At 39.6% G+C, this 27,156-nt stretch overlaps 1 protein-coding gene across 2 annotated transcripts; it reads left to right on the top strand.

Annotated features, from left to right (window-relative positions):
• Positions 1-565: 565 nt before the first annotated feature.
• thoc2 (THO complex 2) lies at positions 566-27,156 on the top strand. Of its 2 annotated transcripts, none has more exons than XM_044369898.1 (39): positions 566-773; positions 3,843-3,898; positions 5,503-5,594; positions 5,942-5,993; positions 6,140-6,210; positions 6,520-6,641; positions 6,755-6,888; positions 7,795-7,955; positions 8,216-8,308; positions 8,607-8,762; positions 9,410-9,582; positions 9,791-9,986; positions 10,080-10,118; positions 10,277-10,407; positions 11,378-11,479; positions 12,583-12,667; positions 13,497-13,590; positions 13,752-13,832; positions 13,938-14,034; positions 14,521-14,638; positions 14,773-14,952; positions 15,235-15,399; positions 15,986-16,261; positions 16,496-16,637; positions 17,222-17,379; positions 17,882-18,010; positions 18,131-18,262; positions 18,377-18,561; positions 19,287-19,462; positions 19,872-19,974; positions 20,181-20,566; positions 20,807-20,865; positions 22,362-22,397; positions 24,375-24,506; positions 24,670-24,736; positions 24,816-24,961; positions 25,157-25,233; positions 26,053-26,099; positions 26,217-27,156. In XM_044369898.1, exons 1-38 carry the CDS (start codon positions 709-711, stop codon positions 26,078-26,080), a joined length of 4,695 nt encoding a protein of 1,564 aa, XP_044225833.1. In that variant the 5' UTR covers positions 566-708; the 3' UTR covers positions 26,081-26,099; positions 26,217-27,156. The 2 variants fall into 2 exon arrangements, with proteins under 2 accessions (XP_044225833.1, XP_044225832.1); XM_044369897.1 differs by having other exon boundaries at positions 26,220-27,156.

Here is a 27,156-nt window from a genome sequence, read left to right on the forward strand (position 1 = left end):
TTAATTTGAATGTATATGTCTTAGATTATTTTTATGTAGTTGACAACACTTATCCATATGAAACCTATTTCATATGAAATAGGTTTCATCTCTCTAATCAGAATCAGAATCATCTTTATTGGCCAAGTATGTTACCATACAAGGAATTTGACTCCGGTTTAGTGGCTCTCAATGTGCTTACACAAAAATAACAACACAACAATCTTCAGAAATATACACAATGAATGACTTTATACAGGTGGACCCATTTCTGTGAACTGTAAGCAGGATGTGAATAACGCAAAGATAATAATACATATTCAATGTAGTATGTGCAGACATTCAACAAGCAAACAGTAATTGGCTTGTCCAGATGAACTTGAAGTGCTGCAGAGACTTTGGAAACCATGGCTCTCCAGTTATGATTTAAAATCAGGGAGCTTTATTACACACTTTTTAATGAATAACGCTGGTGTAAAATTATGTTGTGTAAGGGTAGGTAAATGTAATTCAACCTTTTAAATTACTACTTAGTACTTTGCTAAATCAAGAGCCTTGAGGTGCATGCAGAGAGTTGCACTGCCACACACACACTGAAGAGAAAGTGTTGCATGCATGGGAGCCTTTGTCAGAGTGTCCCACCATGCAACAGTGAGCTGGCTGCAGCAGCACATTTGACCCTGTGTGTGCCATGATGAACTAGACATCCGGGCTGTGTGTGTATGGAAGATGGCGACACTTATCCTCCCTGGTGAATGGATAAAAAACTGGGAAAAATCAGGAAAACACGAATTGTAAGTGGATCTGAATTTCGACACAGTGTTAGAGGTCACAGTGGTTTAACAGTTGTTGATTTATGTTACTACTACTTATAATAATTACGTAGCTAGCATTACAATCCAAGGCCAGTCTTTCAAGTGTTTGCGAGGGCTAACATAAGCGGTAACGTCGGCTAGCTAAGGAACAGTTGACGCCGCCATTTAACTCTGAAAAAATAAACAATTCATGTAGTTGCAGTCGTTTAATAGTGAATATGCTCTATTTATTCATTGTTGTGTAGTGGAGGCGTTATTTAAATTCATTCGTGAATGTGTAAACACGATGGCTATCAAAGCTAAGCTAGTTAGCATTCATGTAGCCCACTCTCGGGCTGGTATCGATATGTACTAGCCTCTAAATTTAAGAAAATATTGTGCCAAAGTTAATATAATTAGCCAACATTAACTGTCAACAGACAATTGACGAGCAGGCGGTTAAAAGTCTATTGCTAGTCCGCGTTATTTTAACGTTAACGGTAATGGTAATCAAGTGGAGGGAAACGTTGGATCCTGGCATATAACGCTAGCTAACCTAATGCTAGCAGGTTAGCTGGAGCGCTTATGATGTCGATAGCCTCCCTTGATGTATTAGCTGGGAATTGCAGCATAAAAAAGAAAAATAACCACGACATTTAATGACTTTAAACTTTCTCTGCTGACGGTTAAATCCTCTTGTACCGTCACTTCGGACATGTAGTCGTAACTTTAATGTTCAGCTAACGGTTTAACCTCCCTCTTCAAATAACAACGGTATATTAAACTAGATATTTATGTAGTTAACCCCATCAGTTGGCTTACTACAACAATAGTAGAGCTATAATGTGGTGCAACAATGTGCCCTCGGTGCTACCATAACCAATGATATCTGTACAACACACCTAGCGCTAACTTTTCACACTAACGTTAACTAACGTTACATCGCCAAATCCACTCATCTTGGGCACAGGGTACCCCTAGCAGCATCTTGAAATTAACACAGAATTGGGCTTTTAGTGTTGTCATTGTTCAAAGGAAAATGGTTTCGTGAATGATATTTTCACTTGTTTTCTTCAGCGCAGCCATTATTTAAGTTGCAGGCAAAGACACAATAGGCTCATCCACAGTGCTAGCTGCTATTAGTCGATGTAGGCCTTGCATAGTTAGAAAAGGCCTGCAGTGAGATGCATCAACTCAGACTACTTAATTCTTAGTCATATATGTAGTGCATGTCACTGTAGCTGATAACACTTTGACAGAAAATTGCTCCAGATCAAACTATCAACTTGTAAAATTATCTAAGAGAGAATCTTGTACATGTAATTTAAATGATGCATTTCACTGGTGTGTCTCTGCATCTGCTAGGGATCCATGCCTGTACACAGTCTGTGAAAGATCTTATACTAAACATGCATAACAAAGTTCATCCAACAAGTGCTAAACAAACGTTTTTCAGTTGGAAAAAAATACTTATTTCCCTTCACACAAAACAGCTCATTGCATGATTATAGAGAGTCTGTTTGGGCATCACAGTCGTAAATCCCTCAGTCAGAAGGTCCCTGATAAAGCCTCCATGTCAACAAGCCCTACAGACCCCCACCTCCTCAGGGATGCCATCCCATGCAGTGATCTCTCAGTGGTTGACAACAAGTGAAAGGGCAATCTCTATGTGCTGCTAACTAAAGTGTCACATTGTTATTACGTAACCACTGAATTTCAAGTAAAATAATGCATTTTCTTCACAGGCTGTCTAATATTACTGTGGACATTTGGGTCTATCTGTGTCTGACATCAGTCGGTTGTTCTTGTGCAATAGTGGGATTCACCACAAGTCAGAGAGGCAAGGGTGTAACGTTGAATTAGTGCTGTATCTTGTTGCTTAAAGTAGTGAAAATCTGCCCTGTCACCCTATTATGCAAAAATCAACCACTGTATTTGACCTTAATGTACCTTAGGGTGTTTTATTGAGCATCTTTAACTGAGCACTGCGTGCAGTTCTTGCAGTGCGGCCAGCATTGTTGGCACTAGTTGGTCCATATCAGCAACTGTTTGAGCATGTTGAATGGGTGGCAGAGGCAGTCAGTGAGAGAGTCCACATGATACAGCCCACCAACTTATTATTTTCACTTGTGTGTTTGTGTTTGTGCAGAACATACACGCTGGCTCTCAGCTGGTGTGGTGTATTGTGTTCAATTGTAAGTTTTAATGTAAGTCGTTTAGTGCTTGATCAGTCTGCTTTTGTCGGTGCTCGTTCTTCAAGGCCAGTTGAATTGCCAACAAGGACATCCCTGAGTTAGGTTCTGTGTGCTTGGACACAGCCAGATTGAGAAGATTTTCCTGGGAATTGTTTTTCATAATGTGGATGAATGCCACCGTGCCTGCTGTAGCAGTTGGCAGAGGTCCTGGAAAACAATGTAACCAGACGTGCAAGATTTGCGTAATATATTGCATAGTTTCTCACTAACTTTAACCCATACACCATTAAACTGGATACGGCAACAGTAACACCTTTGTAATACCAAGCCAGAAGAAACTTCATACACATCTCATTTGACACCATTGTCTGTCATGTAATCCAGTACCATTGATGGCTGTATTGCCAAGCTTTTATCCATTTGTCATATCCATTGCAGGAGAACATATAATGTTAAAAAGAAGCTCCATATAATGGCTTAAAACAATCAGATGCCCCACTTTCATTATGATTCCTAAATAGATCTTACTTCACTAGGAAATTGATGTGACAAAACAATATTTTCAATTTATTTTGAGTTTTGATGTTTTGTTTGGTCTCCCTCCGTTTGCTCGTGTAGTTTCACTTCAGTCCCAGAGTCCAAGTTTTATACTAACACTGTTGCCTCTTTGTTAGTCAATTCAAAATTCAAATCATGTTCCTCTGTCATTATTATTATTATTATTATTATTGTTATTATTATCATTAGCCTAATTAAGTTACATTGGTTTTATAGACCAACAAAAAATCTGCAAATTGGGAGTCTGTCTGATTTGTAGAAAATCTTGAATTATTCTCTTTAAGGCTGACCAAAATTTTGTCTCTTTACCTCATAGCGTACAACTCTGCAAAGACCTTACAGAGAAAACAGATCATGGAAGTGAGATTAGAGGTAAGTTGAAAATTATATCAGTTCTATTGCACTTGTCTGTCAATTTATTTAAGTTTTGTTGTTGTACAAACAGATACATCCATCCTCCATTACTGAAAACATATACATCTTTAAGAAATCCTTGGCTGCGTTGCCTTGACATTTTAGTTTCCGTTGACATCATTCACAAATAGCATATTTTCATTCTCCAACTTCTCAAAATACTGTCAAACTGCAGGCAGCATTTTCATAATGTGACTCTCTGTCAAGTAGTGATGTGCGGCTAACCCAGTCACAACAGTGTGTAGGGCTGTGTGATATGACCAAAATCCCGTATCCCGATATAGATCATTTCATATCCTGATAACAATACATATCATGATATAGCACATTTTCTGTAAATTCAATGAATAAATAATTTCTGGTCTGCATGGCACTTACACTGACGTAACGAGTGTCGTTGTCATCAACTCGACCACTTCACCTGGTTCACTGTCTCTCCTCTGCTGTGCTGTGTGTGCAGCGCACACACAGAGAGCTCAGCCCCGCCTGCAGTGAACCACAGAGAGCAGCGCGACCATAAATGAAAGCAAAACACAAAGAGTCTCGCACTGAACTGAAATGAAACAAATGCGCATAAATTAGGTAAATAATATTAACAAACATAGTCTCTACTGCATTTTTCTGTCATTTATGGTCGTGCTACTCTCCTCTGCTCTCTGTGGTTCACTGTGAGTGTGTGTGCTGCACACACAGAGGAGAGACATTGAACCAGGTGAAGTACTTGAGATGATGACAACTACACTCGTTATGTTACTGTAAGTGCAATAAAAGCTTTGTGAGTAAAAAGCTAAGAACAGTAATTTATCAATGTAATCTGCACAAAAGGTGGACAGACTCCAAATGACAAAAAAATTGCGAAAGAGTTTGATTTGTGACACAATGAAATAAACAATCATAATATGAAACATTAGACATTTTTCTATCGTCACAAGATATATGTCGTCATATCTCACAGCCCTAGCAGCGTGTGTGTTTCAGTGTAATAAGTTCATGAATGTCATCATAACTTTGTTGTTGCACAACAGTAAACTTGAGTGTTTGCTTACTGAAATATTTCCAATAAGTGACATGCACAGAAAGTAAATTGTTTTACATAAAGTTTTCAGAACATTTGTTATGATGGTCCATTTATCTGTTAGTTTTCCCAGTCCTAGTGCTAAGCATCTGATCCCTAGTGCATGTCTGGTGAAGTGTGAGCCTCAGTGCAATTAAGAAATTGGCAGAACCTGAAAACTGCTGTTCACTCACAGTCCCGTGAGAAACTGACAGAGCTTCAGCAGTTTCGCAAGGAACAATGGAGGAAAACTGACAGAGACCTATTCACATAAATCAAGGAATTAATTGTTGCTAAACGTGCCTCCTAAATGTTTTTGAAGTGGAGGGTGAATACTGAATACAGAATAGTGAATACAGTTTTTGTGTGTTGTATTTGTACCTTATTTAGGTCAATTTGTAGTTATTTGTTATTTATTTCTGGATTTAATAAGAGAGTATTTACCTGTCAGTTCGTTAAGTTCACTTGCCTGGATGATGAACTGTGTCTTGTCTGTTTACCTGTCCAGATATACAGGCGGCCTTATACGAGCTCTGCTGGCAAGTTGTACAGGGGAACCTGAAGTTGGATCTTGTCGCCAGCGTCCTTGGGGACATGATGGTACTTTTTGTTTCCCCATGAGTTGTTTAAAACAATGTTAAATATATAGAAGTGTCTGCACTGTTTTAAAGAATAGACATAAAAACCTTTTGCTGTTTATTATCTCAGTAAGAAATTATGTTTGAAGAGTTAATGTGGTGTAACGTGTTAAATTGTAGTATCCATATCACAGCAGTCTCTACTAATGGATACGAATACTGTGATAGCATTGTCTCTTACACAAGTTTAATAAGAAGATACTGATTTGAACACAATATTGTGATTTGGGTCTCACTGTGCCAGCAAATAATTGCATTCTGTTTTTGTCCAGCTTTAACATTGTCTGTTCTCTTTTGTTTTACTTTCAGGAACTCAGAGATGACATGCCATCAATTTTAGCAGATGTGTTCAGTATACTAGGTAAACTTTTTATTTTACACATTTTACTTTTACATAATCTGAAGTACTGCATTAAATGCTTGCAATATTAGAATATCTTGTTTAGCAAACTTATATTTTTTGTGTCATAATTTATTATTATTTCTTATTTATTCTATTTTTCACAGATTTAGAGACTGGTGCACTGGAAGAAAAAAACAAACGTGACCATTACACACAATTGGTGGGAGCATGTTTGGTAAGAACAGTTTTACTTTATTAACATAACATTTTGTTTATATAACTGACGGAAAAAAACAATTCTTGCAGCCACTTCAGGGTGAAAGAGAATACAAAGACTGCCTGAAGAAAGGCATCTGTGTCCCCCATAATACAAGAGTACTCATAAATTTTCATTGTCCTGCAAGTGAGATGGTGTAGTTAGTATATAAGAATTTGGCCACTTAAGATGAAATGTTTACAACTGTGTAAGAGTCATGGAATGCATTATTGATTTAAATGCCCAGGCCTGTAATAATAAACCACAATTTTTTTTTTCTTCTATCAGTTTTTTGTTCCAGAGGCCATCTTGAAAGAGCGGCTGGATCCAGAAACCCTTGAATCCCTTGGACTTATAAAACAAGCCCATCAGTTCAATCAGAAGATTGTAAAAATCAAGACTAAACTATTGTAAGTAGAGATATAAACATAAATATGTAGAAAACATCCATTTTAATGTACTGGGCATACTTATTGTGCTTTATAGTGTGCATCCAATATTTATGTAATTTTGTTTCTCTCAGTTACAAGCAACAGAAGTTCAACTTGCTAAGGGAGGAGAATGAGGGCTATGCCAAACTAATCACTGAGCTTGGCCAAGACCTGTCGGGCAACATCACCAGCCACATTGTACTGGAGAGCATCAAGTCCCTCATAGGTACTAAACAAATCTTTTTTAGGTTGACTGCATTGAATTTGGTGCTTCTGTATCTTTTGCTAATGTCAAATGCAAATTGTACAGTATTGTTGATTGTGCGGAGTGTTTTTTTTTTATTGACAATATTTGATTAGATGGAGTGAGGATATACTAGGGGTTATTGTATCACCAGGCTTCTCACCAAATACTCTAGTAATTTGACCTTATTCTGTTGGTCACTTCAGCATTCAGTATTGACTCTTATCATGCAGAGACAAGTACCTGCATATATCACAGAAAATATGTCCCCATATGCTACCTGCCAGTCCTTTGTGCCACAGTCATACCTTCCTGTAATATTGTCTTATAAGACACCTCTTTGTCTCAACCTGTTTTTCATTATTTATAACATGTGGTTGATTTGCAGTTTACTGACACTGATAATGCTCAGAATTAGTTATTTCTGCATGAGCTCTTTGTGACACCAGACAACATAAATAAACAAAAAAAGAAGCATTTTAGTGCTGCATGACTTGCTGTCAGTGACCAGAATGTAAATTGCCCACAAGGGTCTGTGTAGTGCTGATGATGCAGGACAACAATTACCAAAACTGTCCAATCAGTGAGTTACCTGTCAGTCTGTATAACTTCATGTTTACAGCTCTTGGTTTGTTTGTAAAAAGCCAGTGTGAACATAAACCGGACCAGATCCAAAAGGCAACAAAGAATAATTTTTTTGCCTTGATCGCCTCCGAATGAACTGAATTACAGGTGTGAAAGCAACCAGGACTCAGGCCTCAGCAGCACAGAGGCTTTGGAATAACCTGTTTCCCTTAACGGACCACTTGCTTGTTTGGACAAGTCTTTACTTATCTATTTATTGTTATTCTGTTGCCTGCTTAGGTTTCCCATTTCTTTTGCCTACAGGATGTTTCAACTTAGACCCTAATCGTGTTTTGGACATAATCCTGGAGGTGTATGAGAGTCGATCCGACCAAGATGAGTTCTTCCTGTCCCTCGTCAAGTCCTACATGTGTGAGCCGCTCACTCTCTGCCACATCTTGGGATTTAAATTCAAATTCTACCAGGTGAGTATATCAACTCTGGGTATTAAAAAGTAATAAAAGCAAGAATATGTGTCTAATAGTATGACCTAACCCACAAGTAGGCAAATCCAAAACTAAATATGTTCATGTCGTAGCCTTTTTATATTTTAAAATATCTGTCCAAACAGTCCCAAACTATAACCTCAAGATTATGGCATGACTCATATTTAATGTGTGTCGCTTAATTATATGTCTGATTTCCATGATAATGTATTCATTTATTTTCTTGTGTCTATCTTTAGGAACCCAACGAGGAAACCCCCAAGTCACTTTACCACATTGCTGCTGCTCTGCTTCACCATAACCTGATAGAGCTGGAAGATCTCTACGTACATGTAAGGAAAAGGAACCGCTAGAGTCTAGCTAATGGCCACATTAGTACAAAGTGGTCACCATTCAATTCACATATGCGTGTATTTGGAAATACGAGTGGTGCAAACCTTAAGATAGCAACTTCTGAGGCAGACTGTAATCCTCTAATGTTGTCAAGGTGATTTATGTGGCAAATATATTCACTTAATTATATCAGATCTTTGGGTCTAATACAAAGTTTAGTGTGATTTCACCCGTATGAAATGTAAAGCCTCTAGTATAATTTGTTCTAATACTGAAGAATTATCTTTGTCATTCCAGCTTATGCCACCAGATGTCGCCATTGTAGAGGAACACAAACGAGATATCTCAGAGGCCAAGCAGATTGCTCGCAAGCTGGTCATGGTTGTGCTACCTTCAGAGAAAAATGAAGACAAAGAAAAGGAGAAGGAAAAGGAGGAAGAGAAGAATGAGCAGGTATCAGAAACATTTACTGTCATATTATTTACTTATAAATTCCTGGATATCAAAGATTTTGCTGTCAAGTCTGCATGGACGATGAGAGGAAGAGGAGTGAGAGTGATTAATGAACACAAGGGGGGGTCTTGCAGGGATGGAGCAGGAAATGTCCACTTCTAAAGCCTGTGTTCTGTATCACTTGAAGTCAAATCATCATGTAGAGACAGACTGAGCGAAGCTAAACTGTACTTAAAAATTTACTTCATTACATTGAAACACTGAATTATATCAAACTTAAAAATTCACACCAAATTGTCGGTATATCAGCACAGTTAAGAGTTAAGTGCTGTGAAAAATTTGGGAAAGCACAACTTCTGTAACAAACTTCACATCTAATAAATGTACTTCTGCTGCCTGTGAATAGTTACATTTTTCTGTCCAAATAGTCTAAGATGCTATATTATCATCTAGTTTAACTAATATATGTTTTCATCCTTATAAATATTATAGAAAGGAATGGTTTTAAAAATCCATCACTTTGGAGTGTGACAGTAGCCGCACTCAGTTCTGGCCAGTTCTCTGCTCTGCCATATTGAATGTCACTGAACTTTGGTATATTAAATGATACACAGACACTCATTTGCTGCTTTTTTCTGTGCCCACAGCCACCTGATAACCAGAAGCTTGGTCTGTTGGAAGCACTGCTTAGGATTGGAGACTGGCACCATGCCCAGAGTATTATGGACCAGATGCCTTCCTTCTATGCGACTTCTCACAAGGCCATTGCACTGGCACTCTGCCAGCTTGTGCACCTGACTGTGGAGCCTCTCTACAAAAGGTGCTGATTTTTTTTTAATGTTTCACTTACTGCCCACCACATCTAGTCAGACCGGAAAGCATGCTCAAGTACCTCTCATACCACAGTTTGAACTGACTACTGTAAATCTTCTTGATACCAGCATTTCAATACACGTTCAGTAAATAACTAAGTTAAAAAAAAAAAAAAAGAAAACACAGTCTCTCACACACTGATCTGTTCCTCACAGGGCTGGCGTCCCGAAAGGAGCAAGGGGATGTGTGATGCATCCACTGAGGAACAAGCGGGCCCCTAGGCCTGCAGAGAGCTTTGAAGACTTGCGCAGGGACACATTCAGCATGCTCTGCTACCTGGGCCCTCACCTCTCCCACGACCCCATCCTCTTTGCCAAGATTGTGCGTCTGGGCAAGGCATTCATGAAAGAGGTACCATATTGTAACCACCACATTACTACATCTGCACTGAAGCCTAAGTCTCAGTTTGACTTGTACTCATATTTGGTGTCCTTTGCTTCTCAGTACCAAAGTGATGGCAGACCTGATGTCAAAGACAAACTGGTAAGTATAAAACATGTGTGTATATATATCTTAAAATATAGGACTAGGCTGTAGCTGAATATTCAAGAGAGTTTTGTTTAAATGGATCTGCCAGTTTAGCTCTGTAGTATATATGACTGTTAGGACCTTATTCATGTTGATTTGTATGTTCATCGCAGGATACGCTGTTGAGTTGTTTCCTGAGCATTGCAGACCAAGTGCTACTCCCTTCTCTCTCTCTGATGGAGTGTAATGCTTGCATGTCTGAGGAACTGTGGGGTCTCTTCAAACTCTTTCCCTACCAGCACAGGTGAGATACACACACACACACAGAGACACCTACACACACACGTGTATCGCTCACTACATGTGGTGCTGTGTAAATGAGTAAACCCTTAGGCAGCGCTCTAGGATGATGTTCACTAGCTGGCAAGGAAAGAGTAGCACACACAATCAATTCCGGTTCTTCACACTCACCTTGATTGTGTAAATGCGTTATTCAGCAAACCAACTTTTCTGCTCACGAGCAATGCAAGATTGTTATTTTTAGATTCTTTGTTTGAATATTTTGGCACGCTGATGATGAGCAATGACACTCCGCGCTCCCAAAGGTTTTGGTTGTTCTTTCAGTTGTCAGTGTCAGTTTGTTGCAGCTAATAATGTAACTTCTTTAGTTATTTAAGATAGTAGCACTTTGTAGATGATTTCACTGTCTCCCACCGTAAAATGTTTCAACACTTTAAAAGAAAGGATTTAATATGAACTGAAGATGGACAAGTAGCTCAGTTCTTTACGCTCTGCTGCGTCGGTGTATTTTACAGTGGGTTGCTCTTTGCGCTGAATTTGTTGATGCACCATAAGGGATTTTTAAATACTCCTTGACCTTGCTTGCTCCAAATATGACACACAGCAAGTTACTTGATCAGAGCAAGTCAACCATTAAGGAGCAATCCTCTTTTATTAAACTGGAGGGCTAGAAGTAAATGAGGTAGAAATTCACCCCCGCTGTTTTATGGCAAATAGTCACAGACATAACAGAAGTTCAACATTATGCTTGATTGCTAGATTGGAGGTGGCTATTTTACTATGCAAAGACTGTTTATAGTTACGAGCTTTGTTGCTTGAACGTGCTTGGTTTATGTTAAAACTGTTCCCTTTAAGCTTACACTGGGAAACTATGGAATTTTTTGGCCTACTCTGCTGATCCTGCCAATGTATTTGGGGGCTGCATAGCTGAAACCTTCTTTTTAATTGTGCTTCCTCCACATATGCTCCCTCAGGTACCGGTTATATGGACAATGGAAGAACGAGACATATTCCAGCCATCCACTTTTGGTTAAAGTCAAAGCCCAGACTGTGGAGAGGGCGAAATACATTATGAAGTAAGTTAACCCAGTGTACCATTACTATAACATCATGCATCTTTCTGTACCTTATTTGTGCTTTGTCTCCAGTCCAAACAAATAAATAGCAAGCCGTTCCCATTACAGGTAGAGTCAGCAATTCTAATCCAATACATACATAAATTTTGTCAAAATTAGCAAATTTCTCCTCATGGTTCACTAGCTACCTCTTCTGTGTGTGTGCTGAAAAAAAATCCGGTGTCCATACACAGCCCTGGCTCTGTAAATGGGCATGTAAACACAGCAGCTTCTGTTTCTGTTGCGTTTAGTGAAGTATAATTTGAGCAGGCAGCTGTTTAAATCACACAAATATCCTGCTTGTGATAAAGTGTGTAACAGAAGTGACTCTACAGCTGATGCATTGCTCTGGATTCCGCCATGTTTCTCTTTTGGTCGCTGCCTTGGCAATGCATGTACATGAATTTGAGGGGCAGAGCTCCTTGAGTGTTTAGTTCAAATATCAACAATCTTCCTCCAGAACTGACTGACTCTACCTTTAATTCATGTCAAGTCACTGTGCAGTTGTCAGTTGCTAAGTACATTTCTCATAGGATTCTCCACTATCTCACAGTCTTTGAGTCTTTTTGTTTTGGAATTAAGTGAATGTGTCTTGTAAAACATATAAAATTGCAATTATAATATTTGCAAACATAGTAAAACACCACTTAGTTTGGGTGGACTAGATCAGAATCAACTAAAGTCCAGTTTCTAGCTCTCAGTGTACCTAACGCAGTTCCAAGAACAACGATTAGATAGTAAAAACATGCAGAGATGTGTCAATGTGTTGTTTTTCACCAGCCATCTCAAGTTAAGCTGTATTAAAAGGACAGTTCAACACAGGCAGCACAAGAATTTAAAATGGCACTTGGAATGCTGTTTTTATGTGTCGGGCAAGTAATTATTCTAACACTGTTCCGCTGTTGAAGAAATCGATAACATTACTTTCATCTTAAGCCGACAACCATAACAGCATCCAACTGTAACTGCTATGATGCTTACAGAAGTGACGGTCTTTGCTTACAGCACTCTTTGCATCTTCTTGTGTTTTTTAATCTGCTGTCTTATGCTTTTTCCCTCCCTAGGCGGTTGACCAAAGAGAATGTGAAACAATCTGGGAGGCAGATTGGCAAGCTGAGCCATAGCAACCCCACCATCCTTTTTGATTATGTAAGTGTATTTTGTTATAACTATTTTACTTGAGGCTCATTTTGAATGATACCAACATACAACAAAGACAAACTAATTTCATATTTTATCAGGTACAGCAGATACAGCACGTAGCACCTTACTCGCTCCGTACGCTAATTATATTTTCCTGGCTCTCTCTCTTGGCAGCGATGCAGACTTGCCTCGCTTTAGCGCCCGTCTTGGGAATTGCTTACACCTAGTGCTCTGCCTACAAATCATGCATTCATGAATCAAAGTAAAAGCCACTTAGCAAAAACTCACAAAATTGGGGCTGTATTCCTGCCGCACTGACAAAAACAATCAGCACTTACACAGTCATAACTTTGGTATGATACACAATACAGGCATCATAGTCTTTTGCATTTGCAATAATTGTAACATTTACCATTAGCATTTGTCCTACTTAGGCATAAAACCATTTGTAACATTTTCAATGTGACTGTGCTATGATATATCCTCACACCCTTACACTTCTGTTGCTGTTCTCTATAATATGCAAGATGTGTAAATTAACATAATTTAATGTAAAGAATCTTTGCATATGTAGTAATAGGATGATGCTTCATGTAGAGTGGTCAGCATGTTTATCTCTGCCTACCCAATCGGCATTTTCAAACATGACTTCCACTTTTCATTGAGTTCACTCCCTGATCTGTGGATAGTGAAGTGTGGATGCACGTGTGCCGTAAAATGAGTTGAGAGATTTGTTTGGCCACTCGGTGGAGGTAAGGGGGTGGCACCAGGTCGGGTAAAATGTATACCCTCTATAGTTGATGATGTTTTCTCGTCTCCTCTGTCCTGTTATCAGATGCTGTCTCAGATCCAGTGGTACGACAACCTCATTGTTCCAGTGGTGGACTCCTTGAAATACCTCACATCCCTCAACTATGATGTCTTGGCTTGTATCCTATGCTATTCCCTCTGAATTCAGCTAGTTAAACATCAGAGATCGTGTGTGTGTGTATGTGTGGTTGTGTGTGTGATGTTGGGGGCAGTGGGGTGTATGTTTAAAAGGGGGATTCTTTCCCATTTTCTAGGTTGTTCCACTTAACTCTGTCTTCAGATTGCATCATTGAGGCTCTGGCCAATCCCGAGAAGGAGAAGATGAAGCATGACGACACCACCATCTCCTCATGGCTTCAGAGTATGTTTCTTAAACAGTCACACCATTCATTTGCATGCAAAAGGAAAGAAACTGTTTGAAGTTTAATGAGTATCTAACACACACATGTTCCTCCTGTCAACCAAGGCCTTGCAAGTCTGTGTGGAGCTGTGTTCAGAAAATACCCAATTGAGTTGGCTGGCCTTCTTCAGTATGTCACCAACCAGCTAAAAGCAGGAAAGAGGTAAGTAGCTCCAAACAACTCAGGATGGATGGTTTGCAGGAGTCCAATCTTAATACATTAATATGGTTGGTCTGGATGGACAAGCCGCCGCCTTCAATGTCAATTAAAAATGTTGAATAATTTATATTAAATACAACAAGATAAACTGTTATTGAAAACAGATAGTAACAACTGCTTCCCTACCTTTTTGCTAATGGCTTAGGGTGTTTCTATTTGAAAAACCCTTACATTTGAAAATATTGTCATGGTCAGAAGTTTATTTTCTTAAATTATAGGTAAATTACATTGTTTAAAAGCAAGACACACAAACATGTCGACAGTAAAATGTCATTAAGGTATTCTAAATTAGATCTTATAATTGTCACAATGTACACTCAATTCTTAAACATGTCCATGTTGGGAAGAGGACACGGTTGTTTGTGAAACCTGCTCCGCTCCTTAAATGAAAATGCGATTTGCTTTATATGTCCTTTTGTCTTCCTGCAGTTTTGACCTGTTGATCCTGAAAGAAGTGGTGCAGAAAATGGCTGGCATCGAGATCACAGATGAGATGACGTCAGAGCAGTTAGAGGCCATGACAGGAGGGGAGCAACTCAAAGCTGAGGTATAGACTCAAGTACAGTTATCATTTACTAATGCAGTCTCCCGAGTATCTGCAAGATCTATATCATTATCTGGACCAGTGCTGCACCTGCCCTCAGGTCCACGTTATCTTTATGGATGTGACTCTGTCCACAGGGTGGCTACTTTGGCCAGATCAGGAACACTAAGAAGTCATCACAGCGTCTGAAGGATGCATTGCTGGATCACGAATTGGCCCTGCCACTGTGTCTACTCATGGCCCAGCAACGAAATGGCGTGGTATTCTTAGAAGGCGGAGAGAAACATCTTAAACTGGTTGGCCACCTCTATGACCAGGTATACACCCTCTCTTGATATATTACTCTATATTATCTTCTGTTAGCTTTAAGTTAAACAAGTAAATGTCTCCACAGTCAATTATTAAATCAAAAATTAACACACATATGATCTGTTAGGCAATTACCCACCAAAAAAATTAAGAGGCAAGTGAATGAATTGAAGTGATGAATTTCTGTTTGCATTTGCTACCTTACAGATTAACTTTACACCCCCTAACAAGATAAATGTAAAACAGTATCCATCTTTTCGATGCTGATAGAAGTCTTTGTCATCCTGCAGTGTCATGATACATTGGTGCAGTTTGGTGGCTTTCTGGCCTCCAACCTCAGCACAGAAGACTACATCAAACGAGTTCCCTCCATTGACATCCTTTGTAACCAGTTCCACACTCCACATGATGCTGCCTTCTTCCTGTCTCGGCCAATGTACGCCCATCAGATTTTGGTGAGTGGACTCCTCTGTCAGAGCCTCAGTGCATCATGTCACATTTACGTCACGGAGAGAGATTCAGATCTTTGTGATCAAGACAATGATGAGGCATATATTTTTTTGTCAGGCAGTCGATATGTTCACACTATTCTGCCTCATTCTTCCTCATTTTGTAAATGCAAACTTATGTCAGTTGACTTGGCTAAACTTTGACTCTTTTGATGACTAAAATGGAGCAAGGTGCAGTAGTTTTTCTCAACACACTGCCTTAAGGCCTTAAGAATTTTTAAAAAGGCACTAGGTCTTAGAAAATGTGCTGAAGCTGCTTGCACTGAAAGTCTCATGAGAGCAGTGGGAAGGTAAGAGAAAAAAAAAATCAGGAGATTGATACATTTAAAAACTGTTTTTTGTAAGATTGAAGTGCAGAAAGTATGAAAAACTATAACTGCATATTTGTCATTTTATATCATTTACTTTTTGTGCATTTTTCATAATTTATCATCAACTATTTCAGTCAAACCATCACCAAAAAACAACTTTGGTATAAAGAATAACACCTTTTTTTGAAATTAACCCCTCACTATATACTTTCTACTCACAGTCCAAGTACGATGAGCTGAAGAAAGCAGAGAAAGGCAACCGGCAGCAGCAAAAGGTACAGAAGTATGTGGCAGCCTGCGAACAGGTAATGACACCAGTGCACGAGGCTGTGGTGTCCCTCCATCCAGCCAGGGTCTGGGATGACCTCCGGCCTCAGTTCTATGCCACCTTCTGGTCCCTGACCATGTACGACCTGGCTGTACCTCATGCTGCCTACGACCGTGAGGTCAACAAGCTCAAGGCCCAGATCAAGGCCATCGAGGAGAACCCTGAGATAGTGAGTTGTTTTATGCAGTGCAGTTTACAATAAATGCAGCAGTAGAATCACTGTACATTTAGATCACTTATATCATCATTTAGACTCAGAGACATAGTGCTCTTATAATATTGTGGTGATCCTACAGTGATTGTGTATAAGAGTGTTAGTAAAATGAGTATGATTATTATAGGTCGCTTTGAGTGTTATGTGTATTTATGGTGTGAATATTCTTGTGTCTTCTTTCTGATGTAGCCTTTAAATAAGAAAAAGAAGGAGAAGGAACGCTGCACTGCCCTGCAGGAAAAACTGCAGGAGGAGGAGAAGAAGCAGCTGGAGCACGTCTCAAGGGTCTTACACCGCCTCAAACTGGAGAAAGACAACTGGTTGTTGGCCAGTAAGTATCCTTATGTTCATGCCAGTGTCACTAATGATTCATTTTATTCAGCATGTGTCTCCCACAATGCTGTCTCTTCTCTGATCTTTAAAAAGTACATAAATAGACCCAAACACACATACACATACATTTGGCCACAGTAATGACAACGCATAAGTTTGGTTCCTCCAAAATGCACATATTCAACAACATGAATGGAATTAAGGTTTCATAAGTAGATGGTTTGGATATATACAGTACCAGTAATACCTGTAATAAAGCGAAAATATCAATTCTAGGACACAACGTTCATGGTGCAAGTTTTTGGATTTTGGACATTTGATCAGACAAAACAAGACATCTGAAGACATCACCTTTGACTCATTTTTCACTATTTTCTGACATTTTATAGACAAAACGATTAATTGATTGAGAAAAGACTTGTCAGATTAATCAGTGATGAAAACAGTCTTTAGTTGTAGCACTACTGTTAGTGCAGTAGGGGACAAGGGGGGCATTGAAACAAAGCTGATCATTGCCATGATCACATCATCAATATTGGAGCTGTCGATGTTACTAATTCATCTTTAAATGTCTACTGGCAGAATCCACAAAGAACGAGACCATCACAAAGTTCCTGCAGCTCTGTCTATTCCCTCGCTGTATCTTCTCTTCCATCGACGCCGTGTACTGCGCCCGCTTCGTTGAGCTGGTCCACCAGCAGAAGACCCCCAACTTCTGCACCCTCCTGTGCTATGACAGGGTAAGACACTGATATACTCAGACTTATGCATTAATGGTGATAATAATTATTTAAACTCTGGTTTTATAGCAGCCTTCTTAAAGCAACAGAGTACCTTTTTAATACAATGAATAAACATTAATTTTGTGATCTATAAAGGGGAATAACTTAGGCTGTAATTTGGCCCTCTAAGCAGAACAGAAGTGGTAGAAATATCAGTTTAAGTAGCACTAAAGAATAAATGTAAATGTCAAAAATCTGAGCAGTTCAACAAGCTCTCAGGTGAACCATCAGATTACAGCTTGAAAGGGACGCTCATTACCTGCTTGCTTATCAAAACCATTTTGAGCTCACAATATATTTCCCAAAGTGCAGCTTTGAGATACTGAACATCAAAGCTTTGATGTACCATCTGGTAAAACTCATGAAGACTTTGAAGCTTTTTCCACATGTAATTCTTTTTTTTTTTTTAACATTGTACTTAATTGTCTAAGCAAACACGCTACATTGTGTCACTCTGCAGGTGTTTTCTGCCATCATTTACACGGTGGCCAGCTGTACAGAGAACGAGTCTCACCGCTACGGACGCTTCCTCTGCTGCATGCTGGAGACGGTGACCCGCTGGCACAGCGACCGTGCAATCTATGAGAAGGTGTCCAGTTCTACCTGTTCTCTACACCCGTGACACTGATTTTATCTGATTTATTTGTAACACTTCTTGATGTAAAATGATCTGGGAATTAATCTCTCTGTTCTTATTGTGTGGTCACAGGAGTGTGGCAATTACCCAGGCTTCCTGACCATCTTCAGAGCCACAGGCTTCGATGGAGGGAACAAAGTGGATCAGCTAGATTATGAGAACTTTAGGCATGTGGTGCACAAATGGCACTACATGCTGACTAAAGTGAGCTTTTCACCTTTACCAACATTTTTCTTCTAGAAATTCTGAGAAAATTCTGAGAGTTCTGTTCAAGGTGTGTATTTATCTATAATCATTTCTCGTCTCTGCCCCATCCAGGCTTCAGTTCACTGCCTGGAGACCGGAGACTACACCCACATCCGGAACATCCTCATCGTGCTTACCAAGATCCTACCCTGCTATCCCAAAGTCCTGAACCTGGGCCAAGCGCTGGAGTGCCGTGTCCACAAGATCTGCCTCGAGGAGAAGGACAAGAGGCCAGACCTCTATGCCTTAGCAATGGGGTAACACAGCATTGTGTGCTGTTCAGCTCTCTGTGGAGCATACAGTTAACATATATTATGTGTGGTAATAATGAGAAAAAGAATAGTGCGCATTATTTCATTTGTTGAGATTATGGGTGTTTTGGGTTTTTTTTCTCTCACATTTGCGTTCAGACATCTGGGAACGGCGAATGATGTTGCATCCCAGATGTTTGTGCGTTGTTATAAAAAGTGATGTTTCAACAAGTTGTTAAAGATTTTAACATATACTGGCAGATTCATGCAGTGCATCTTATTTTTAGCTCTAGAGGGGGCATGGGAGTTTTTTCCCTCCACTGTGTCTGAAATGTAGCCTCCATGTATTAATCAGGTGCAAAAAGATTTATTTTTATCTAGCTGCCATGAATCAGTAGGACCTGGACTTCCTAATGTAGTGTTCAGTCGTTAAAGCTTTATAGCAAGTTCAGTTGCTTCATAGCACACACACACATACATACATACAGATGCAGATTGGGTTTCATGGGGAAACATCAGCGGCCTCCAGTGGCTGCCACTTCTCTTATCCATATACAGATGTATGTGTATATGTTTGTTTGTATTTGCAGGGGAATGTTGCAACGATAAAGCTCAATTACTTGAGCTTTGTTGTCGCAGTTTGAAAGTCATATTTTTTGCACCGTGTGACACTCAGAAGTTCTATGAGGTTTTTGTCTCTGCCTTGTGCAAACCTTTTATGCGTCTTGCAGTTATTCAGGTCGGTTGAAAAGCCAGAAGGTGCACATGGTCCCTGAGAATGAGTTTCACCATAAGGAGCAGCCAGCGCGCAGTGCCACCCCTGCCAATCAGCAGAACGGCCCCGGCAGCACAGGCAAGCCTGCCACCAACACGGGCAAGACAGAGGAGGGGACATCAGAGGATGGCGGTAAGTGATGAAAAACCTGGCAAGGTTGTTATTAAAATGCAGCGCTTTTAGCTAATAAGTAAGGGAGCAGGTACAGTATGCTACAGTTTGATGTATAGTATTTGATCTAGTTTTATTTTACAGTGTTCATTCTGTTTCAGATTTATTGTTCCATTGCAGCTGATAATCATTTAAATGCTTGGGCTGTATTTTTTGCTGTCTATCTGCACTATTATTTTCTCCCGAAAAGCATTTAACCAGAGAATCAGAACAATATAAATGTGAATAATAGGTTGAATATCCATTAAAGGTTCCTAAAAAAGTGTCTGTTGGTATCTGTTTTATGCCTAACAGATGCCATATATCCTTAAATGTGCTCATACAGTTCTTGTTTTTATCTTTTGTTTGTTTGTTTGTTTTTTTTATGCAGATCGGGGCAAGGATAAATCTCAGGGGACCACAAAGCCAGTGAACAAAGCCAACAGTGCAGCGGCCAAAGTGACCACCAGCAATGGGAACGGTGCTCTCAACAGGTAGATATATCAAACAAAACTTAAAAAGGCATCCAAACTCACCTTGAGTAGTGATATCAAGTCTTCTACACTGTAGTTTCTATTGCCTGTAAGTTTTTTGATACAGTAGTAGGAATATAATACTGTATTAGGATCAGCAAAATCTTGTATGAAACATTTTTGAACAAAGAATTTTAAAGGAAAAAAAAAATTCATCCTGTTTGCAGCACCAAAGCCGTTAAAGAACGGGACGACAAAGAGAAGAGCGGGAAGGAGAAAAAAGAGAAAAAGGAAAAGACACCAGGCAGCACTCCTGAGACAAAGGCGGAGAACCGTCGGGAGAAGCAGAGAGATGAGAGAGCGGGGAAGGAGGAGCGGGCGGCACGTGAGGGTAAGGAGAAGACACCCAAGGCAGACAGGGAGAAAGTGAAGGCCGAGGAGAAGAACAGCAAAGACGACAAGGCCAAAGCTGGCAACGGGGAGCCCATGGAGCCGTCCAGGGAGCGCGACGCCATCAAGGAGTCCAAGAGCAAGGAGAAAGGCGACAGGAGTGCTGCGGCCGGGTCCCTCAAGTCACCAGTTCCCAGATCTGAGTCAGCCGAATCCGAGAGGGGTAAGTTATCCTTTCTGGTAGTGTGTTATACAGCTGTGTTCTCCACATAAAATATACAGAAACATTAAAGAGAAGCCTGAAATTATTTCAACACAGTTACTTGAATACATCAAATCCAAATAAGGAAATAGCTCGCAGGAATTTTCAACATGTCTGTCAGTCATGAATGGATGGATGGAATTTTTCTAAGGTCACGTGCAGCTCAAATAAGAACAAATGTCACCCCTCTTGTCTTTGCAGATCACAAAAGACGAAAGCTCGACAGCCACTCTTCTCCGTCCCACTCCTCGTCTGTTAAGGTTAGTATGGCTTGAGGAAGGCTGTGCCCGTTTCTTCTCTATCTGCCGGAGCGTTCCCTGCCGTTGCACATTCCAGCATCCCTGAAGATCACCCAGGAGAGTTGTCATATATGCAGGCATGGCATCTGGAAATCCCAGCCAAATCCATGGGAGTTGGAAAGCATTCCATGGACATCAGCATAATATTTTGCAGAATTGGGAGAAAACCCCCTGAAGGACTTAGCCAAGAGAATATTGTATATATTGAGTATTTTCATATTGAAATATTTATCTATTTTCATATTAATGAAAGCAGTCAGTGTGCCTTGGGAAGAATTTTTTTTATACGCATTTCTATATTCCTTGTGGATTTTTTTGCACCTGAAGTAAAATGGCTTGCCAAATCAAGAGCTTTCGCCTTCTCCAGTTTGTTTTTGTTTTTGTTTTTACACCGAGAGCAGTGTTTTACTACTTGAAATGGTGCCCAAGATTTTTTTTTTCCCCCCCCCATTTTTTTTCGAGATGAGAAGATTTCCTGGTTAAAGTGATGCAAGGTTTTTTGCTTTCCTCTCATCGTGCCCGAATCCTGCGCAGAGTAGGATGGTTTTCAGCAAACCGCTCTGCTGTAGGAGTGCCTCTCTACTGCGGCTGAGTCATCGGTCCCCCTTCTATCTCCGTTTGTTGAACGGCCTGCATGCAGCCTTCACGTCACGCGGTGTGTTTCCAGTCAGTCCTGCCGGCCCCTACAACACTATCCCCACAACAACCAGCCATCAGCATCAACAGTCGTACTACCTCCTGGCAAGAATCCAATGGAAAATCGGAGCCACCAGCAACCGGGAACGACGGAGAAAATGAATGTCGCAGTTTTGAATCAGCCAAAAATGCAGAGGAAAATAAGCCTGCTCCAACAAAGAGAGAGAGTGAGGGAAAGAGTGGGCGAAGCCTGAATCGTCTGGAGCGTTGCCCAAACCACTGGAAGCGTGTGATAGGTCTTTATTTTACCCTTCCACCAGAGAAATAGGCTCCCTGTGTCTTATCCATTCCTGAACTGTAAGTGACAGCAACAGTTACCTATATAGGGATGCAGTCAAGCACATAAGAATTGAGTGATTTGTCTTACACACACAGGCACACACATACACATTATTTACAGCACTTGCACTTTAGATGTATTGAAATACCAGCTGCGCTGTAGGACTTTAATATAATGCTGCCTGAAATTGCAGACATGTCTGTAGTAATAAGACTAGCAGTTATTTCATATATGCTCAGGGTCTTTCCAATTTAAATATTGACATTCCAGATGTTGAGCCTATGAACTCTCCTCTATGTAATAACCTTGTCAAAGCCTTAGTCCTTGAAGGTCAGGTCAAGGGAGAAGTATGCTGTTGGTCCGGCCAGCCCAGACTCCCCACCCCCTCACCCCTTCTTCCGACTCTACTGCTGTCTGACAACCTCCTCCCAAACCCCCCACCCCCTCCCAGCTCATCTGTCATCTCCATTCATCCCTACAGGACAATAACAACGAACCCAAGGAGTCCACGTCCAAGGTTTGAACTGACACTGCTACTCGTACCTTCTCTCTGATTGTCTGTTTTCTTTGTTCAGGTGCCAAAAATGTTGACAACAAATAACTCATGTTTCATGTCTGTGATTTCTTCATCTGTCCATTGTTGTATTCTCACACTTTGTCATAAGGAAAGCAGTGGATTGATTTGAATGTGTCACCATTACCAAAGTTGATAGTAATCTTTAAAGCTGCATTCATTTATATTTTTTGGCCACTTGGAGGCAGCCGAACAAGCTACTTCTGACAAATTATCACCTTTTTAATAAAGTTGTGATGGCATACAATCACCTGTTGACACATTCAGCAGGTGCAAAGAGACATTAGCATTCATGGATGTCATGTTTCTGCCCACCTCACAAATACAAGTCTAAGATTCAGTGTCTGTTTTTGCTTTCCAGCAATTTTTGAGAGAAATATCTCATTAGCTGTAAAAAGGTTAAAAGGTTTCGTAGAAATGAGAAGGACTTCAGTCAGGTGATAATTCTCTGTGGGTTTGTCACTACAAGCAACCCCTTTCCTGCTAAACCTGTTGTTCATATAAATAATATTGATTACTGAAGCTTTAAGGGCTTCACTTAAAGTGACAACTCAGTAACATTTATCTGCCCCATTGCCTGATTCATTCTGTAATAGAATAAGAAGTGGTCACTGATGACAGAAATTCATAGTAGACAACAAAAGTAATTCCAGTTCATTGTGACCCAAATTCAATTTGAAACATGTAACATAAACACCACACAGCTGTGGGCCCTATTTTGTTTGTCACAATATTGAATCACATTACATGTAATTAGGTTTTCTGACACTAATAAATAGAAAAAAAAAATAAAACTAATCCCAACTAACTGACCTAAATAAAGTACAAATAGAAAAAATAATAATTTCATCAGTGTTCTCCCCCATTCAAGCTAATATTTAGTAGAGGTGGCAATTCTACAATTCAGTCTTTGTGTCTGTGTGGATTATTGTGTCATCACTGCACATCTTCTTTCTCTCGATCATTGTCAGTGTTACTGTCTCTGTGATTCAGTGTTATAAGACATTAAATATGTAGTCTAAGTGGGTCGGATACTTTGAAACGCAAAAATGCCTTGTGTTACACTGAATGCTCTGAGTTATTATGAAAAACATCAGTCAGTGAACAACATTGTAAGACATCCCTCGTTCCCACACCAACAACCAAGGAAATATACACTATTAACATGCAATATAATAGCTTATGGACAACTCTCTTAAAGAGTATTTTAGCCACAAGTAGAGGTCTCTGCTCGCTGGAAACTAACACTAATCCTCCAGTCCTGGTCAAAAGGGTCACTGGGCCTCAGTCGAGGCTTGTAGCATCAACACTGCGTTGAGGTCTGTCTATATCTGAATTTCCAGCAATTCCTCCAGTTACTCCGACATGACCAGAACACAACCAGACAAGCAGCTGTGAATGACAGTAATAATAAATCACAACTGTAACAACATGTAACTGCAATGTGAGTGTTGTGTTTAAGTTCATGCTCCATTTGGACACGTTTGTGTCAGGTTTTTATGAAACAGCAGTGCTTCCTGTAACTTAAATGCACATAGAACTCAACAATAACGTAGTTAATGAAACTCTGACCACAATCAGTCCACTTGATCAATACTGAGTACACAACTCCCAGGCTCCAAATACCCACTGGTGACATAACCACAAGAAAACAGCTCATTAATCAGATCTACATGTGGTGGTTTTTCCATATAATTAAATTCTCAGTAATTTATATATACAATCACTCAACACTCGACAACAAAGAGAAACAACTGTTAATCATCATCTTGTCTTGTTGCTAATGTGGGTCATTTATTTGTTACACAATAACCTGAACATGTTGGTTCATTAACACTGAATGAGGGGCCACTCCATAACTGACAACATTAAAAATGTTTTTGTTTGTTTTGTTCTCTTAATATATAATTATCTTCACAGCACCACGTCAACTACAATTCAGTTGCCCGGTCCAAGAGCAGAGAGAGGGAGCTGGAGAAGAAAGATTCAGAGAACACGCAAGGCCGATCCAAAGAGAAGAAGGAAGAAAAGGATCGGAAAGACAGGAAAAGAGTCAGTATTTAACAAGTTTTAACCCTTCTAAACGTCTCTTGTTCTGAAGTTAGACAGTGTTCATGTTAGTTGGAGTAATCATGAAGTAGCAACAAGGGAAAGGTTACATATTCTCTGTCAATCTCTCACATAGAGATCATAACATACTGTGTGTTTGTGTTAGGACCATGCTGTCAACGACCGTGAGACGAGCCAAGAATCCAAACGCAGAAAGGACGAGAATGGAACCAGTAAGTTCATAAATCTGAGGTTACCGTCAGCCCAGCAAGTACAGCAAAATATATCACTGACAAACACTTTTCTCCCCAGATTCCTCCAAAAACAGCAAGAGCACGAGTCCTTCCTGTGACTCCCCGCTGTCAGCTGAAAAAGAGAAGAGCAAAAGATCCAAATCTTCCAGTAAAGAGAAGGGCGAGTCTGTGAAACCTGAGCGAACTTCCTCTGGAGGAAAAAAGGTCAACTGTGCTTGTCACTTTGTTCCAGAGTACATGAAATTTTAGCCAGATCTCTGTCATTTTTAGTACAGGTTTTCATTGTTTGACCAGTAGATTTAAATCCATGTTAACCATTTATGTAGCTTTATTTTCCATCACTGCTGATCTGAACAGTTGTCTCAAATTGTTCTTTTTCTTTGTGTTCATGTGCTGCAGGAGTCCAGACACGATAAAGAGAAATCTGAAAAGAAAGAGAAGAGGGACAGCAGCGGAGGAAAGGAAGAGAAAAAGCAATATCCTTAAACATAGAGCAACACCTAAATCACAATCATATGTATCGTTTGTACTGTTCAGTGTGAATATTTTTATTTCTAAATTGTAGCCTTTTAAGTGAATCACAGCCGCCTGTTTGTGGTCGTCACTGACAGATGACAGCTTGTGTTTTTTTTTTTTGTTTTTTTTTTTAGATTATGTAAAGATTTGTGCTTGTGTGTACCAGTGTTTCAACACGTGTTCGGTGCAGCCTCACTGCACTAAACTTGTTTCCTATTTAGTTTCCATTACAAGAGAATTGCCTCCATTTTTATCCATCGTGTGTCACTAAACACACTCTAATGCAATAACTGTTCTGGATTGCGGTGGATGCTAAATTTCATTGAGAAGCCAGCCAACAGGACTTGCTTGTAAACATAATTAGTGCACTGATCCTCAGCCTATAACCATTCAACTTGTCTAATTTAACTGTACGCTCATTTCTGTTTTCAATAACTGCGGCCCTGCTCCGCTACGATGTGCCAAGCCATCACTAAACTAATTTGTGCTCCTTATTTTGAATCTCATCATTTCAATTGGACATTTCAAAAAAGGCAGTTACATTATTTACGCACTGGCACTGCTCACAAGTGTTCATAATGTTTCTGTCATTTCCTGTAATTGGAAAAAAAAATACTTTCATTACATTGGGGTTCATCACTGGACAATGAATTGGATCGCAGCTTTTTGATACCACAGTTAGACAATGAAAATAATACTGACTATAACTATACAGATGTTTTTTGACAAATTAATTAGGAAAACAATCAATTATTCACCATTTCCCTTAACAGTCATACTCATAAATCCTCCGACAAGCACAGATAATGTGCACTAATCAGTGAAGGTAAGACATATTCAGCTGCTTTGAAAAGAAAGAACACACTCTTGACACAACGACTACTGTGTTTGGTCAATATTTGATGTATTTTTTCTCCTCCCCTCTGATCCATGTGCGCCGCAGCAGAACTGGAGAAGCTGTGCTTTTATCTGCAAGACGCCCGCAGCTCCATCTGTGCTACGTTAATGTTAACTCGTACTCTCATTTCTGCCTGTGCTGGGTTTTTTTTTGTTTGTTTGTTTGTTTGTTTGTTTTGGTAAACTCCCCTCCCAAGTTTTGTTAGTTCTAGTTATTTCAACTTACAGATCACCTCATTATTTTTTCCATTTCAGTAATCATACAGTAAACCAGCGGAAAGATTTTTTTTTTTTTTTCCCCTTTCTTTTTTATTATTCAGTAAGGGCACAATGTGCTGCTCTAATCACAATGTTGTTACTCTATTTAGAAAAGTGGTTACTGTATGAAATGATCTCTTGGTAGCATCTGGTCATGGATTCAATAATCTCATGCTTGAAAATTTGTATTTTTTTTTTTTTTTTTGTACGTCGTCAGGCTTTGCTTTTTGCTCGTTTTATTGGAGTTAACATGCTTTCCATACTCACTTACCTCATATCCTTTTGAGATACTTAGATACTTTTTATTTATTTATCTCCACCTTTTAATCTGAGTAAGACAGTAGGCATAAGTTAGAAAAATGATATAAAGGACCAGTTTGTATATTGTGTACAATAATAAAGAGGGTAACATGAAATTCACATCATGTTATTTCTTTTTTTTTCTTCTTTTTTTTTCCTTTTTTTGTTTTGGATGTCCCTGACAGTGTCCTTCTGTGGTTTTGTGTTAATCAGGTTTTTACATAATTTATAAAAATGCCAGTTCGACCTTGATTCAAATATAGAATTGTAAAGAAAAATCAGACAAAAACATTCTGAAGCACTGTACTCCAAATTGAAATGTTTCGAAATGACTTTTGGAGATTTTATCTGCTGTACTCAATGAGTGTAAGCTTTTTTAAAAAACAAACAAAAACCAATAAATAAGTTTTCCTAGTGTGTCACTTTGA

The sequence above is a fragment of the Thunnus albacares genome, chromosome 13 (genome assembly GCF_914725855.1).
Source record: "Thunnus albacares chromosome 13, fThuAlb1.1, whole genome shotgun sequence".
NCBI lineage: Eukaryota > Metazoa > Chordata > Actinopteri > Scombriformes > Scombridae > Thunnus > Thunnus albacares.